The sequence below is a fragment of the Schistocerca nitens genome, chromosome 9 (assembly GCF_023898315.1).
Source record: "Schistocerca nitens isolate TAMUIC-IGC-003100 chromosome 9, iqSchNite1.1, whole genome shotgun sequence".
Taxonomy (NCBI): Eukaryota; Metazoa; Arthropoda; class Insecta; order Orthoptera; family Acrididae; genus Schistocerca; species Schistocerca nitens.
The window spans coordinates 520,535,820-520,553,351 of record NC_064622.1 but is presented as its reverse complement, the minus strand read 5'-3'; the positions used below and the strand labels follow the sequence as shown (position 1 = coordinate 520,553,351).

The window sequence follows — 17,532 nt, the reverse complement described above, 5'->3', positions numbered from 1 at the left end:
AAATTAGGGGTAAGATTTGACTATTTTTTGACTCAGCCTGCATCTCGTGGTCGTGCGGTAGCGTTCTCGCTTCCCACGCCCGGATTTCCGGGTTCGATTCCCAGCGGGGTCAGGGATTTTCTCTGCCTCGTGACGGCTGGGTGTTGTGTGCTGTCCTTGGGTTAGTTAGGTTTAAGTAGTTCTAAGTTCTAGGGGACTTATGACCACAGCAGTTGAGTCCCATAGTGCTCAGAGCCATTTGAACCATTTTTTTTTTTTTTGACTCAATACCACACCAACTTGTGAACAAGTTTCGATGATAAATAAAGTCCCAGTGGGCCAGCATACCTCATTTCATAGTTGTAGCTACAAAAACTAATATCTCTTGCCAGCTACGCATTTTTAAAGTCAAGGTTATTACTTTATGGTGGTAATAATATTTAAACTAGAACGGAGTCAAGCAACAGCATTAAAATAAGCAGTCAGATTAAAAGAGAAATTTTAAGATAAAAATCGAAGTTTTTTGTGTTCTTGTGGTTAAGTAACAATTTCAAGTAGCAATTTTCCTGGTGCTAATAGCTGTGCTGGATAATCACTGTCTCAGAGATAATGCTTGGGCAGCTAGCTGCACAGAGTTTCAACGAGAACACGTGTATCCTGAAATAAGTGTTACAGTATCACGAAGCAATTAGGACTGGAAGCATCCTTTTAAATTACAATACTGATCCGGCTACGATTATAATAGCCCCCAGGGGATAGGAGCTAGCACTATATTAAAGCCATGCAATGACCAAGTTATTAACTGCTAGTGTAACATTTTTCATATCTGTCTTCAGCGCTACAGTTGCATCTTTAGGGTCAACGTAAATGTGTCATCAAGCTGAATGTTGGCCTCTCCACCACTAAGGAATGGTCCTGCTGGAGCTGGTGTGCCTTTCCTTCCTCTGTCTTTTGGACTGAATCACAAATCAACTGTAGGATATGTCTCCAGAATGAATTTTTCACTCTACAGCGGAATGTGTGCTGTTGTGAGGCCTGCTGGCAGATTAAAACTGTCTTTCTTCCAGATGTGCTAGTCTTGCGGTCGGTGGGGAACTTGCCTGCGAAAGGCAAACGTCCCGAGTTCAGAGCTCGGCCTGGCACACAGTTCTAATCTGCCAGCAAGTTTCAGCTGTAGGGGATTTTTGAAGTCTAACATGGAATTCAGACGACATGTAAGGTGGCTTAATTATTCATGTAGCGCCACCCTACATGTTTATTCACATTTTTATGTTCTAATACTACTCCCCAGCTCTACTAACGTATTGAAGAGGTAACTGAAATGTTCTTTTCATAATTCGTATTATTACTTGCAAAATTCTTGCATATGTAATTCCACGTGTTGCCAACGATCAAGCTAGGAACTGAATTAGCTATTCACTTCAGTTTGTGAGAAGCTGTGTATTTCCTTTTACTCGACACAGCAGCCTAGCAGAGTGAGACAGCAGAGGGACACTGGCATTCTACATCTACATCTACATCTGCATGGATACTCTGCAAACCACATTTAAGTGCCTGACAGAGGGTTCGTCGAACCACCTTCCCGATTTTATATTATTCCAATGTCGAAAAGCGCGTAGAGAGAACGAACACCTATATCTTTCCTCGAGAGCTCTGATTTCACTATTTTATTACGGTGATCGTATCGCCCTATGCAGGTCGGCGTCAACAAAATATTTTCGCATTCGGAGGAGAAAGTTAGTGATAAAAATTTCGTGAGAAGATTCCACCGCAACGGAAAACGCCTTTGTTTTAATTATGTCCACCCCAGATCCTGTATCATATCCGTGACACTCTCTCTTCGCGATAATAAAAAACGTGCTGAACTTCGGTGAACTTCCTCGATATACTCCGTTGATCCCATCTGGTAAGGATCCCACACCGCGCAGCAATACGCCAAAAGAACACGGACAAGCGTTGTGTAGGCAGTCTCTTAGTAGATCCGTGACATATTCTACATGTTCTGTCCATAAAACGCAGTCTTTGATTTGTCTTCCCCACAAAATTTTCTGCGTGTTCTTTCCAGTTTAAGTTGTTCGTAATTGTAATTCCTAGGTATTTACTTTAGTTTACGGGCTTTAAGTTTGATTGATTTATCGTGTAACCGAAGTTTAACGAATTCCTTTTAGCACTCATGTTGATGACGTCACACTTTTCATTATTTATGGTCAATTTCCAGTTTTCGCACCATACAGATATCTTTTATAAATCGTTTTGCAATTTCTTTCGATCTTCTGACGACTTTACTAGTCGATAAACGACAGCATCATCTGCAGACAACCTAAGACGGCTGCTCAGATTATGTTCTAAATTGTTTATATAGATAAGGAACAGCAGAGAGCCTGCAACTCTACCTTGGGGAACGCCAGAAATCACTTCTGTTTTACTCGATGACTTTCCGTCAATTTCTACGAACTGTGACCTCACTGACAGGATATCACGAATCCGGTCGCGTAACTGAGACGATGTTCATACGCACGCAATTTCACTACAAGCCGCCTGTGAGGTATAGTGTCAAAAGCCTTCCGGAAATCCTGAAATACGTAATGAGTTTGAAATCCCTTGTCGATAGCACTCATCTCTTCATTTGAGCGAAGAGCTAGTTGTGTTCCACAAAACGATCTTTTCCAAATCCGTGTTGACTCCGTGTCAATAGACCCTTCTCTTCGACGTAATTCACAATGTTCGAGCACAATATATGTCCCGAAATGCTGCAGGATTTAACGATATGGGCCTATAATTTAGTGGATTACTCCTACTACTTTCTTTTGAATGCTGGTGTGACCTGCACAACTTTCCAGCTTTTGAGCACGGGTCTTTCGTCGAGCGAACGGTTATATATCATTTTTGGGTATGGAGCTATTGTATCAGCATACTCTGAAAGCAACCTAAAGGGTATACAGTCTGGGCCTGAAGACTTGCTTTTGTTAACTGATTTAAGTTGCTTCACTACTCCGAGGATGTCTACTTTTACGTTACTCACATTAGCAGCTGTTCTTGATTCGAATTCTGGAATATTTACTTCGTGTTCTTTGGTGAAGGAATTTCGGAAGGCTGTGTTTAGTAACTATACTTTGACAACACTACTGTCGATAGTATTTCCATTGCTATCGCCCAGAGAAGGCATCGATTGTGTCTTGGTGGTAACATACTTCAGGTTTCGACCTTCACTGCGGCCATAAACGTCGCCTTTGGGGGCTCTCGCACTTCTTCCCGAGACAAGGCCGGACATGTCAACGCGACAGCCGGTAATGCCCCAGACGGCTGGGTAGCGCTCGAGCAAAGACGCGATGCTTATATGGAGGTATGTCTCCTGTACTTAAAGCTTTCTTTGGGAAGCGCAAGACGCAGAGCCTCGAGCGCGGCCAGAAAAACGGTTGACTTCTGCCCCGCCCCCGTCCACAAAACAAAAAAAAAAAATCTATCTTCTGCTGGCGCTCTGTCGGAATATTGGAATTTCACCGCGGCTGTTGTCGCAATCTCAGCAAAACTTGGCCAGAGATCAGACGGTGCTCAGAATCGTTACCGTCATTGATGGATGACTTGGAGACATACCAAAACTAGGGAGAGGAGTTAGAATTTCTGTTTTCCACGGACGATGGTGTTGCAGCATCTGTACGGCTGCACACGGGAAGATGGATCCAGCACGCTACTAAGTCTCGCTCACAGCCGACGCGCGCGCATCTGAATTTGGGGAGTTTAATTGGTGAGGTTCGCCCAGCGACGCTGTTCCCAGGAATAGTTCAGGGGGCGCCGTGTTTCGGTAACTGATAACCCCACTTAGATTTTTGATTTGCAGGATGCACTTTGCATCTGTGAATGGCCTTTGTTCTTCTGAGTTCACTTTCCATTAGCATTTTCTGACATGCTCTTCGCTTGATCGTTGGCAGTATTCATTACGCAATCATAAAATTGGTACCGCGATCGGAATTAGACATAATTGTTCACTATCTTTGCATTCGTTGTAATCTTGTCGAATGTTTTTCCCGCTCGAATGCACGTCAAGAGAAATAAACACCATCGATCAAAAAATGGTTCAAATGGCTCTGAGCACTATGGGACTCAACTGCTGTGGTCATTAGTCCCCTAGAACTTAGAACTACTTAAACCTAACTAACCTAAGGACATCACAAACATCCATGCCCGAGGCAGGATTCGAACCTGCGACCGTAGCAGTCGCACGGTTCCGGACTGCGCGCCTAGAACCGCGAGACCACCGCGGCCGGCACCATCGATCATAAGCACGCATTTTCATTTAATAGTTCGATGCCTCCCTTAACTCAAATGTGCAGTTGTGATGTGGCTGACCTGCATATTTCGTGCACGAAAATTAACTTTTAAAGGTGTGCCTGCCCCTCTTAAATTCAGACTTAATAAATCGTTATCTATTGACTGACATGATTTTCACGGGTTTGCTGCCGGGTTCCATCGTCCTGACGACAACACGATATTTCGGCGGACCATCTGGCCGCCATCTGCAGGTGAGATTGAGTGGACAATCACGCCGGAACTGAAGAGACCTCAGATTCGGCGGCTCCTTTATACCGCGGGTACTGGCCGTTGCGCGTGCGCGAGCAACGGAAGAGCTGCCCTCTGTGAGACGAAGAATTGCAGCGGCGCCAGCGGTGAAAACTGTCAAAAGCGAGGAATCGCAAAATTAAAATGCAGCCGGTCGGAAACCAGCCCGTTTTTGTTTTATCTGTGATAAAATAGGAGTCCACGTCTTGCTTAAAGGAAATCCTTTATCTCTGTTAATAATATCATCAGACAGACGGATTTCAATTGATTCTTTCAATACACAATCCCAGGACCGGGAAGCCGAGGCAATAATTTGCGTCTCTTTAAAGGACATATTGTGCCCTTCATTAAGACAGTGTTCAGAAACGGCTGATTTTTCCGGCTGGAGCAGACGTGTATGCCGTCGATGTTCCACACATCGATCTTGAACTGTACGGACAGTCTGTCTAATGTAGGCCTCGCTGCAGTGACAGGGAATCTTGTATACCCCAGGTTTCCTCAGTCCCAAATCATCTTTAACCGATCCAAGAAGGGATCTAGTTTTGGCCAGAGGCATAAGGACACTTTTAATATCATATTTCCTGAGGATTCTTGAAGTTTTCGAAGAAATACTTCCCACGAAGGGTAAAAAAGCAACAGATTTGGAAGTGTCCACCGTTGGTTCTTGTGGGGGTCCAAATTGAAAAGCACGAGTAAGTTGGTGATCAGAATACCCATTCTGCCTGAAAACAACCTTAAGGTGATCCAACTCTTGTTTCAAGTTATCGGAATCCGAAACAGCATAAGCCCTCTTGACCAGTATGCGTAAAACTCCCAAGCGTTGACGTTGTGGATGACAACTTGTGGCATGGAGGTAGCGGTCCGTATGCGTAGGTTTTCGGTATACACTGTGGCCCAAAGTCCCATTTTCTTTCTTATGTACTAAGACATCCAAAAAAGGTAATTTGCCATCATTTCCAATTTCCATCGTAAATGTGATTCGTGGATGAAGGCAGTTAAAATTATCTAAAAATCGATGAAGAGATTCCATTCCATGTGGCCAAACGATGAAAATATCATCCACGTATCTCAAAAAACAAGTTCTACATCTACATTCATACTCTGCAAGCCACCCAACGGTGTGTGGCGGAGGGCACTTTACGTGCCACTGTCATTACCTCCCTTTCCTGTTCCAGTCGCGTATGGTTCGCGGGAAGAACGACTGTCTGAAAGCCTCCGTGCGCGCTCTAATCTCTCTAATTTTACATTCGTGATCTCCTCGGGAGGTATAAGTAGGGGGAAGCAATATATTCGATACCTCATCCAGAAACGCACCCTCTCGAAACCTGGCGAGCAAGCTACACCGCGATGCAGAGCGCCTCTCTTGCAGAGTCTACGAGTTTATTAAACATCTCCGTAACGCTATCACGGTTACCAAATAACCCTGTGACGAAACGCGCCGCTCTTCTTTGGATCTTCTCTATCTCCTCCGTCAACCCTATTTGGTACGGATCCCACACTGATGAGCAATACTCAAGTATATGTCGAACGAGTGTTTTGTAAGCCACCTCCTTTGTTGATGGACTACATTTTCTAAGCACTCTCCCAATGAATCTCAACCTGGTACCCGCCTTACCAACAATTAATTTTATATGATCATTCCACTTCAAATCGCTCCGCACGCATACTCCCAGATATTTTACAGAAGTAACTGCTACCAGTGTTTGTTCCGCTATCATATAATCATACAATAAAGTATCCTTCTTTCTACGTATTCGCAATACATTACATTTGTCTATGTTAAGGGACAGTTGCCACTCCCTGCACCAAGTGCCTATCCGCTGCAGATCTTCCTGCATTTCGCTACAATTTTCTAATGCTGCAACTTCTCTGTATACTACAGCATCATCTGCGAAAAGCCGCATGGAACTTCCGACACTATTTACTAGGTCATTTATATATATTGTGAAAAGCAATGGTCCCATAACACTCCCCTGTGGCACGCCAGAGGTTACTTAAACGTCTGTAGACGTCTCTCCATTGATAACAACATGCTGTGTTCTGTTTGCTAAAAACTCTTCAATCCAGCCACACAGCTGGTCTGATATTCCGTAGGCTCTTACTTTGTTTATCAGGCGACAGTGCGGAACTGTATCGAACGCCTTCCGGAAGTCAAGAAATATAGCATCTACCTGGGAGCCTGTATCTAATATTTTCTGGGTCTCATGAACAAATAAAGCGAGTTGGGTCTCACATGATCGCTCTTTCCGGAATCCATGTTGATTCCTACATAGTAGGGTTTCCAAAAACGACATGATACTCGAGCAAAAACTTGTTCTAAAATTCTACAACAGATCGACGTCAGAGATATAGGTCTATAGTTTTGCGCATCTGCTCGACGACCCTTCTTGAAGACTGGGACTACCTGTGCTCTTTTCCAATCATTTGGAACCCTCCGTTCCTCTAGAGACTTGCGGTACACGGCTGTTAGAAGGGGGGCAAGTTCTTTCTCGTACTCTGTGTAGAATCGAAATGGTATCCCATCAGGTCCAGTGGACTTTCCTCTGTTGAGTGATTCCAGTTGCTTTTCTATTCCTTGGACACTTATTTCGATGTCAGCCATTTTTTCGTTTGTGCGAGGATTTAGAGAAGGAACTGCAGTGCGGTCTTCCTCTGTGAAACAGCTGTGGAAAAAGGTGTTTAGTATTTCAGCTTTACGCGTGTCATCCTCTGTTTCAATGCCATCATCATCCCGGAGTGTCTGGATATGCTGTTTCGAGCCACTTACTGATTTAACGTAAGACCAGAACTTCCTAGGATTTTCTGTCAAGTCGGTAAATAGAATTTTACTTTCGAATTCACTGAACGCTTCTCGCATAGCCCTCCTTACGCTAACTTTGACATCGCTTAGCTTCCGTTTGTCTGAGAGGTTTTGGCTGCGTTTAAACTTGGAGTGAAGCTCTCTTTGCTTTCGCAGTAGTTTCCTAACTTTGTTGTTGTACCACGGTGGGTTTTTCCCGTCCCTCACAGTTTTACTCGGCACGTACCTGTCTAAAACGCATTTTACGATTGCCTTGAACTTTTTCCATAAACACTCAACATTGTCAGTGTCGGAACAGAAATTTTCGTTTTGATCTGTTAGGTAGTCTGAAATCTGCCTTCTATTACTCTTGCTAAACAGATAAACCTTCCTCCCTTTTTTTATATTCCTATTAACTTCCATATTCAGGGATGCTGCAACGGCCTTATGATCACTGATTCCCTGTTCTGCACTTACAGAGCCGAAAAGTTCGGGTCTGTTTGTTATCAGTAGGTCCAAGATGTTATCTCCACGAGTCGGTTCTCTGTTTAATTGCTCGAGGTAATTTTCGGATAGTGCACTCAGTATAATGTCACTCGATGCTCTGTCCCTACCACCCGTCCTAAACATCTGAGTGTCCCAGTCTATATCTGGTAAATTGAAATCTCCACCTAAGACTATAACATGCTGAGAAAATTTATGTGAAATGTATTCCAAATTTTCTCTCAGTTGTTCTGCCACTAACGCTGCTGAGTCGGGAGGTCGGTAAAAGGAGCCAATTATTAACCCAGCTCGGTTGTTGAGTGTAACCTCCACCCATAATAATTCACAGGAACTATCCACTTCTACTTCACTACAGGATAAACTACTACTAACAGCGACGAACACTCCACCACCGGTTGCATGCAATCTATCCTTCCTAAACACCGTCTGTACCTTTGTAAAAATTTCGGCAGAATTTATCTCTGGCTTAAGCCAGCTTTCTGTACCTATAACGATTTCAGCTTCGGTGCTTTCTATCAGCGCTTGAAGTTCCGGTACTTTACCAACGCAGCTTCGACAGTTGACAATTACAATACCGATTGCTGCTTGGTCCCCGCATGTCGTGACTTTGCCCCGCACCCGTTGAGTCTGTTGCCCTTTCTGTACTTGCCCAAGGCCATCTAACCTAAAAAAAACGTCCAGCCCACGCCACACAACCCCTGCTACCCGTGTAGCCGCTTGTTGCGTGTAGTGGACTCCTGACCAATCCAGCGGAACCCGAAACCCCACCACCCGATGGCGCAAGTCGAGGAATCTGCAGCCCACATGGTCACAGAACCGTCTCAGCCTCTCAGACCCTCCACTCGGCTCTGTACCAAAGGTCCGCAGTCAGTCCTGTCGACGATGCTGCAGATGGTGAGCTCTGCTTTCATCCCGCTAGCGAGACTGGCAGTCTTCACCAAATCAGATAGCCGCCGGAAGTCAGAGAGGATTTCCTCCGATCCATAGCGACACACATCATTGGTGCCGACATGAGCGACCACCTGCAGAAGGGTGCACCCTGTACCCTTCATGGCATCCGGAAGGACCCTTTCCACATCTGGAATGACTCCCCCCGGTACGCACACGGAGTGCACATTGGTTTTCTTCCCCTCTCTTTCTGCCATTTCCCTAAGGGGCCCCATTACGCGCCTGACGTTGGAGCTCCCAACTACCAGTAAGCCCACCCTCTGCGACCGCCCGGATCTTGCAGACTGAGGGGCAACCTCTGGAACAGGACAAGCAGCCATGTCAGGCCGAAGATCAGTATCAGCCTGAGACAGAGCCTGAAACCGGTTCATCAGACAAACTGGAGAGGCCTTCCGTTCAGCCCTCCGGAATGTCTTTCGCCCCCTGCCACACCTTGAGACGACCTCCCACTCTACCACAGGTGAGGGATCAGCCTCAATGCGGGCAGTATCCCGGTCAACCACAGTCGTAGTCCGATCGGGGGATGCGTGGGACGAGCTGGCCGTCCCCGACAAACCCACATCCGGGCCCCCACAGTGATGCCCATTGGCAACAGCCTCAAGCTGTGTGACCGAAGCCAACACTGCCTGAAGCTGGGAGCGAAGGGATGCCAACTCAGCCTGCATCCGAACACAGCAGTTGCAGTCCCTATCCATGCTAAAAACTGTTTTGCAAAGAACATCTGAACTAATCTACAGAGAGCGCAAACAAATCGACAAAATTTTAACGGTTAGTAAAATACAAGATTGCCTAGTAAATGCAGTAATGCTGCTACTTGCGTACTGCTGACACAGTGCTCGGCAGCGGAAGGAGACTACGCGATTTTACACTATTCAGGTACTAAAACGCGATGCTACAACTCTCAAATACTATAATACGTCCGAAATTTATGAATTAAACAATGCAAGTACCAAAAACACGCAAAGAAATTAAGAATTAAAGTATGTAAGAAATGAGTGAGCTAGGAGTATACGACTTGCTGCTGCAGCTGCTTATCCAACGGCGGCAGGGAGACAGAAGATGTCCTAAGTGCCATATGCTCAAAATTTTCCATAAAGATTGATTGACTGTTTCATCACCTTTAAAAAATAATTTCGCGCGACTGCATAGGAAGCTTCACTCCGTGTTCCGACCACAGAAACTTTAATTTCGTATCTCAGGGGTGTGTAAACTACAATCACAATCACCACACCTAACCCACAGTTCAGGTTTGTGTTTTTCACACATCACACACAGAAATCATTGCGTAAAGTGAAGGAAGCAACCCGAATGTTCAGCACTCGATGCCGAGTGCTCGACAAGGTACAGTCGTGTTGGAGGGGAGTGTGCGCCCGGCTTTCTGTGCCCATTACACGCAGCCAGTCACGGGCGTGCCGGGAGTTTAATACGGGCTCTTGACCGCGGTCGAATTTGGGCATTGCCACATCGAATCATTGCTATAGATGGACTACATTCCAGCGATGAACATAACGCTGCGGCCAACCTGAAGGTGTGGTCTGCATTGCTTCAGTAGACATTGTCCTGTTGGACGTGGTACCACCTCGGCTTCTTCTAACCTCGGAACAGACTTACCCGACTAATTGTAGCGGGACTGTCAAGTGTAATATAGTACCCAAACCACTTCTATTTTTGAGATACACAAATCATTTCCTGATGTGGAAGAAGCAGCCTTCAACTTCCGTGCTGTCCTGGTCTGCCTGCTCGACTCTCGCCTTGGCCGTCACGACCTCCTGGTCTCCCACCCAGTCAAAACGTGCGCTGAGAGACCACAGCGCCACCAGTCTCGCAACGCGGAACCACACGATGTCCCCACATCTCTCATCCGAGCTCAGGTCGACTCGAGTCCAGCTAGGTTACAGCCGTTTTGTTTGTCACTGGTAGCAGTTCTGTATACCAAGATTCGCAAGCACTATACCATAAATCACCTACAAATTTAATTATGCAATCTTTCTACTATACTGAATATACACTGTAAGTACAGTTTCATTTTTTGTTATCTGTTACTGAAATGAACATTGCTAGTGGTAACTGAATGACAAATTTCTCTGGGCACATTTTCGCTTCTTGTAACGGGACCCAGCGTAGTTTCTTTTTCTGTCTATTTCTTTCATCCGGCGTATTTTACAGAAGGAATGACTTACGGGGAAATGTCCAAAAATAGTATAAGATGGTCGAAAGATGCTGTTACCAGACGAAGGAGTCGTAGACTATGAAAAATGCGATAAAAGAGCGCAAGTGATTTTACCATCATTAATAATGTCTTTCGAAAAGAAGTTCGTCTTCCCTCCTGCGATTCCCACTTCAGTTCCCGAAGCGTCTCCGTAATACTTGCGTGCTGATCGAACTTAACAAATCTGGCAGACGGCCTCTGATTTCCTACGATGTCTTCCTTTCATCCGACCTGGTGTGCATCCCATACATTCGAGCAGTACTCAAAAATACGTCGCAATAGCGTCCTATAAGCAGTCTCCTTTACAGATGAATCATACTTTCCCAAAATATGACCATTCGCCTATCCTACTACGATCCTCACATGCTCGTCCCACTTCACATCGCTCAGCCACGTTACGCCCAGGTATTTAAACGACGTGATTGTGTCAGGCAGGACACTAATAAAGTTGTACTCGCAAATTATGTGTTTCTTACTCGTCATCATTAAATAACATTTTTCTACATTTAGGGCTAGCTGCCATTCACCATTCCAACTAGAAATTTTGTCCAACTCATCTTGTATCATCCTACAGTCACTCAAAGACGACACTTTCCCGTACATCACAGCATCGTCAGCAAACAACCGCAGATTTCTGCGGACCCTATCAGCTAGATCATTTATGTACCAGCGAAAAAATGCTCCTCTCGGAGCACAAAAATTGCGAACACATTCAAAAGACTCTGACTCAAAAGTTGGGCCCCTTCTACCTCATTCCACCTTCCTCAGCACCTTTAAAAATTTTCCCAAAAATTTTGGTATTCCGTACTTTTTTAACGTGCAACTCACCTCAAACTCCAAATTGTAACCCTCTCACACGCGCTAGTCCATCGCTGTAAGTCACCTATATCCATCCACTCCCAGTTGCCCCTCCTCATTCAGTCCAAAGCACTGTCTTTTTCTCTTTGTGTCTCTCTAACAGCCGCTGTCTCCCCCCGTCTTGCAGCCACCATCTCCTTCGTTCTGTCCTACTGCTACAGTCTCCTCGCTCTGTCATTGCCTTCCTCTTTGTCTCTTTTATCGCTGATACGTATCTCGTTCCTCCCTTTCTACTCTGCTGTCTCTTCTCACTCTCTGTTCCTCATCATCATTGTCGTTCTTATATACTCTGTCCCTCACTATCACTGGCTCTCGCCCATTTTCCCTTTATTCCTAAACCCCCCTCCCCGCCGCTGACAGTGTCTCCTTCACTTTTTGCCTGGCGCTGTTGTGTCACTGTCAACTATGTTCCGCTCCCGAGCTGCCATTGTCTCCTTTGCTTTTTCTATAACACGTCCACTATCTATTATCTTTCAGTATTTTTCCGCTGGTTCTGTTCTTTTCCCAGCTGCAGCACGGCCTGTAACTCTTACAGAAGAAATGTAACGGTCAGGAAAATGCAGACAGTTTACTTACGTGAAACTGAAAAAAACGCGAAACTAATTTTACACCTCAGACCAAAGTTTACGTGCAAAAAAGTTTGGCATGTGTTTCGTTATTACGACATGGGGTTCGCAGATAATAACGGAGACACTTTACAACATATTTCTCCGTGCGACCTCACTTTCTATACTGCCTCACACCGGATTTTACGTGCATGTTTTTCGTAAACAAGTAGCGTAATTTTGAACCTCTGTATTTCGAAAACGGATAAAGATATGTAAAAAGTTTTCTAGGGTGGTCGAGATCGGGGTCTGAGGAATACATTATAAAAATTCCAGTCATTTGCTGTGCGTGTCCGTTTCGGAATCCCTGGCGGTGTTTCGGTATCCAAAAAGCAAGTGTTTGGGTTGTTTATCGATAGCACATTTTTGAAAACGGAAAGGTGTCACTTCTAGATAAATGACTAGAGAATAAACCGTTAAAATTTGAGCAATTTGCTGCGTTCGGTTGTTTAGATATCCGCTGCTGACGGCAAAAGATTGGCAAGGAAATCCAAGCGGAGGGTTGTCGAAGGGGTCGCCTAACCTTCTGACACTAGCACAGCCGCCACGTTAAAGTGGTGTCGAAATATCTGAAGGTACATTTCTAAAATGCTCGACAAAGTTGCGTGCGCGGCAGTGGGGCTGTCACCGAACTGGAGGCTCCTAGAGGGACTCTTTGCCGTTGTAGTCAGGGGCGTGTCATTGTTGGAGGACGGAGGGGAGTAGGAAGGCCGAAGAGGTGTGCGTACCCTTTCCTGCTTCTGATCGCGCTCAGATTTCGTCGTACGGTTCTGAACGGTCTGTAGACGAGAACGAAATCTGCGGTCCCACTGCACGTTCAGTGGAGATGCAGCCCCGCAGTGCCCTCAGGGAAAGTTTCAGCAGGCCAAAGGTTGTCAGGAAGGTCTAGAACTACCTGCTGCTCATCAGACTGAGAACTCTCGCTCTCGAACGCGAAATGTGTGCAGTCGACGCCTCAGGGAAAGAGGCAGTTTCATTGGCGCACTTGATGCCAACCTCTGGGACGTTTTCGTGTCGATTGTGAGCGGCGGTCTATCTGAAATGTTTTCCTCGGTCACTCGTAAGAGGAAGACTGCACTGTAGTTCCTTCTCTAGATTGTAGCACAGATGACAAAATGGTAAATATCGAAATAGATGACAGAGGGATAGAAAAACAATTAAATTCGCTCAAAAGAGGAATGGCCGCTGGACCTGATGGGATACCAGTTCGATTTTACACAGAGTACGCGAAGGAACTTGCCCCCCTTCTTGCAGCGGTCTCTAGAAGAGCGTAGCGTTCCAAAGGATTGGAAAAGGGCATAGGTCATCCCCGTTTTCAATAAGGGACGTCGAACAGATGTGCAGAACTATAGACCTATATCTCTAACGTCGATCAGTTGTAGAATTTTGGAACACGTATTATGTTCGAGTGTAATGACTTTTCTCGAGACTAGAAATCTACTCTGTAGGAATCAGCACGAGTTTCGAAAAAGACGATAGTGTGAAAGCCAGCTCGCGCTATTCGTCCATGAGACTCAGAGGGCCATGGACACGGGTTCCCAGGTAGTAAGAGTGATTTCAGGTGTGCCGCAGGGGAGCGTCGTAGGACCGTTGCTATTCACAGTATACATAAATTACCTTGTGGATAACATTGGAAGTTCAGTGAGGCTTTTTTCGGATGATGCTGTAGTATCTTGAGAGGTTGTAATAATGGAAAATTGTACAGAAATGCAGGAGGATCTGCAACGAATTGAGGCATGGTGCAGGGAATGGCAATCGAATCTCAATGTAGACAAGTGTAATGTGCTGAGAATACATAGAAAGAAAGATCCTTTATCATTTAGCTACAATATAGCAGGTCAGCAACTGGAAGCAGTTAATTCCATAAATTATCTGGGAGTAGGCATTAGGAGTGATTTAAAATGGAATGACCATATAAAATAAATCGTCGATAAAGCAGATGCCAGACAGATTCATTGGAAGAATCCTAAGGAAATGCAATCCGAAAACAAAGGAAGTAGGTTACAGTACACTTGTTCGGCCACTGCTCGAATACTGCTCACCGGTGTGGGATCCGTACCAGATAGGGTTGATAGAAGAGATAGAGAAGGTCCAACGGAGAGCAGCGCGCTTCGTTACAGGATCATTTAGTAATCGCGAAAGCGTTACGAAGATGATAGATAAACTCCAGTGGAAGACTTTGCAGGAGAGACGCTCAGTAGCTCGGTACGAGCTTTTATTGGACTTTCGAGAACATACCTTCACCGAGGAGTCAAGCAGTATATTGCTACCTCCTACGTATATCTCGCGAAGAGACCATGAGGATAAGATCAGAGAGATTAGAGCCCACACAAAGGTATACCGACAATCTTTCTTTCCACGAACAATACGAGACTGGAATAGAAGGGAGGACCGATAGAGGTACTCAGAGTACCCTTCGCCACACACCGTCAGGTGGATTGCGGAGTATGGATGTAGATGTAGATGTAGATGTAGATGTAGATGTAGATGTAGATTTCAAAGCCGGGGGTCGAAGTTCTGACCTCCGTCGCAGAAACGTCAAAAGTAGGGTGTAATGGGGGTGTCACCTTCCGATCGCGTGGCTCGTTGGGTGCCGGTGTGACGTCACACGTTGCAGCAAGTTGCGAGCCGCGGCCCTTTCTCTTTTTCCCCGCACGTGTCGACCGACGCAGCTCGCCGTCCGGAGCGTCGCAGCAGGGCGGCACGCAGGGGCACGAGTTTGGCGCCTTTGAGCCGAGTTGCAAACTTAAGCGTCGCAGTATGTCTGAATTACTGGATTTCGAGAAAGTGATCATTTATTTCCGTTGCACGTTATACTTGGCGTACGTATGGGATTTTGATGACTATATACTTGTGATATTATTCTGAGGTATGTGGAGGAAGTTAAGCTTATAACTCTCAGTTTTTATGGGTTCACACCAACATCACAGAAATGCATCCTTCCAAACGCGCACAACGTCTGACATTCTCAAAGCAAATGCAGTTGATGCAAATGATCAGCGGAGCCGACACGGAGGTCAGAAAAGGGAGGTATCCTTTAACAAATGAAGAAAAAGGGAAATGAAGGAGTGGCATGTCCTGTGGAACGTACAGGAGTATAGGAGTTGTTGTTGTGTTTCAACGGATAGGCCCTCCATGGGTACACTCTAAAAAAATTTTCTAGTGTATAAGTGAAAAGGGGAAGCAACACATATTCAAGAATTTCCAGAAGTTGAGTCACTATTATAAACAAAATGCGTACTTACAACGTTGTTTTCGGTCAAAAAGAGTCATTCCTAAACGTAGCTATTAAATTTGCGTTTTGAAGAGTTTTCTCTGTACTATTTCGATGATTCATACAGATACTGAACAGGTACATGTCAGTGGTAACTGGTGTTAAGTAAACAGTGGTAAGCACCCTTCGACAAAATTTTAAGAATGGGGTTGTGTATATAATTTACATTTTAAAAATGTGTGCAGCGAGGTGACAAATCGTGGGATTCCTCCCGATGTCGGCTCGGCGTATTGCAGCAACTCGACGTGCCGTGGATTCGACAAGCCGCCGGCGGTCCCCTGTACAAACACTGAGCTGTGCTGCCGGTGCAGCACCAATAAATGTCGGACGGGGCTCGTGTCGGAAGATCTTGGTGGCCAAAACGTTCGCTCCAGTTTTCCACAACGTTCTGTAAACCAATAGCGAATAATCGTGGCCCAGTGACATGACATCGTTGTTTGGGAACATCGAGTCCACGAACGGCTGCAAATGGTCCCCAAATATCCGAAAGTAACAATTCCCAGTCAATCGTCGTGTAAACACTGTCCACACCATTACGGTGTGCGTTGTCGACAACTCGGATCCACGGCTTTGTCGAGTCTGCACGACGCTCGAACCCTATGTGGATAAAAAGTTATACTGAATTTAATGAAACTCGGCTGTGCGATTTCTCGAAATAAGCAAAATATCGCTGATCACTGCTTCAATTGACGTCTTCAAATCTTTTGATTAATTGGGAGATACTGAATCGGACTGGAGAGAGAAATACTATGTGGCACAACTCTAATGAAGGATTAGATAGGTCGGTACGGCAACCGTGAGCATCACAGTATAATTAGTTTGGTAACGAATGGAAATTTGGGGAGGGGGCGTATTGTAGGGCGACTAAGTCCCGATTACTGTAAGAAGGTTGAAGTGGATACAGGTAGCAACAGTTCATCATTTGAAGAGAGACCGAGAGGCTTGCACAGGTTAAAGAAAATTGCTACTTAGAAGTGGAGCTTACCGTATTCGTCAGGTTCCCGACAGCGTCATTCACGACGGCGTCGATGGCGACGTGTCCCTGGAACTGGTTCTTCTGGAAGCCGCCCTCGGGCTGGAAGTAGGGCGCGACGGTGAGGGCGTAGTGGCTGGGCAGCACCTCCAGCGGCAGGCGGGTGACCGCGGCGGCGCGCGCCCACTGCGTCCTCCGCGCCTGCCACCGGCCCACCCCGGCCGCGGCCGGCTGCACCAGCGACGCGCACGCAGACGCCGCCAGCGCCGCCACCAGCGCCGCCACCACCCGACTGCTTCGCACGGGCATCCTGCACAAAAGTTGCACCTACCACTCGCTGCCGCTCCACGCGTGGACTCGTGCGCCAGCTGCCTAGCGAGCGTACACTCGCACTGAGCGCTAGTCCGAGAGCTGTCCGATACTCTCGACCGTCTCTGAGATCGATAAAACCTGAGACATTACCCCCAGAAGAATCACATTTTTGAGTGCAGCTTTTTGGAATTCAGAGATATTTTGTATGTGAGAGGTTTAAGGCAGTGAGACAAATATAACAGTTATAAAGAGTGCACAGTGATGAGCCAGAACCTAGGTAACAGCCGGTACGTCCACCTTCGGCACGGGTAACAGCAGCGACGCATCGTGGCGCGGAACCGGTGAGGTCTCACAAGATCACCGGAGGGAGCTGGCACCACATCTGCACACTTAAGACAACTAATCGCCATAAATTCGTGTCAGGGGATCGATGAGCTCTGACGTCACATTCGGTCACATCCCAGATGTGTTCGATCGGTTTCCGGAGAGTTGGGGACGGGGGGCCAGCACATCGAATGCAAATCGCCACTGTGT

General features: G+C 46.1%; 1 protein-coding gene across 1 annotated transcript in view; it reads right to left on the bottom strand.

Annotated features, from left to right (window-relative positions):
• The window catches only part of LOC126203861 (aminopeptidase N-like), a 255,571-nt gene that overhangs the window by 140,085 nt on the left and 97,954 nt on the right, over window positions 1–17,532 (bottom strand). Inside the window, exon 2 of the mRNA XM_049938237.1 lies at window positions 16,699–16,996. Coding sequence (XP_049794194.1) covers window positions 16,699–16,995 — 297 coding nt within the window. The 5' untranslated portion in view covers window position 16,996. The remainder of the gene's footprint in view (window positions 1–16,698; window positions 16,997–17,532) is intronic.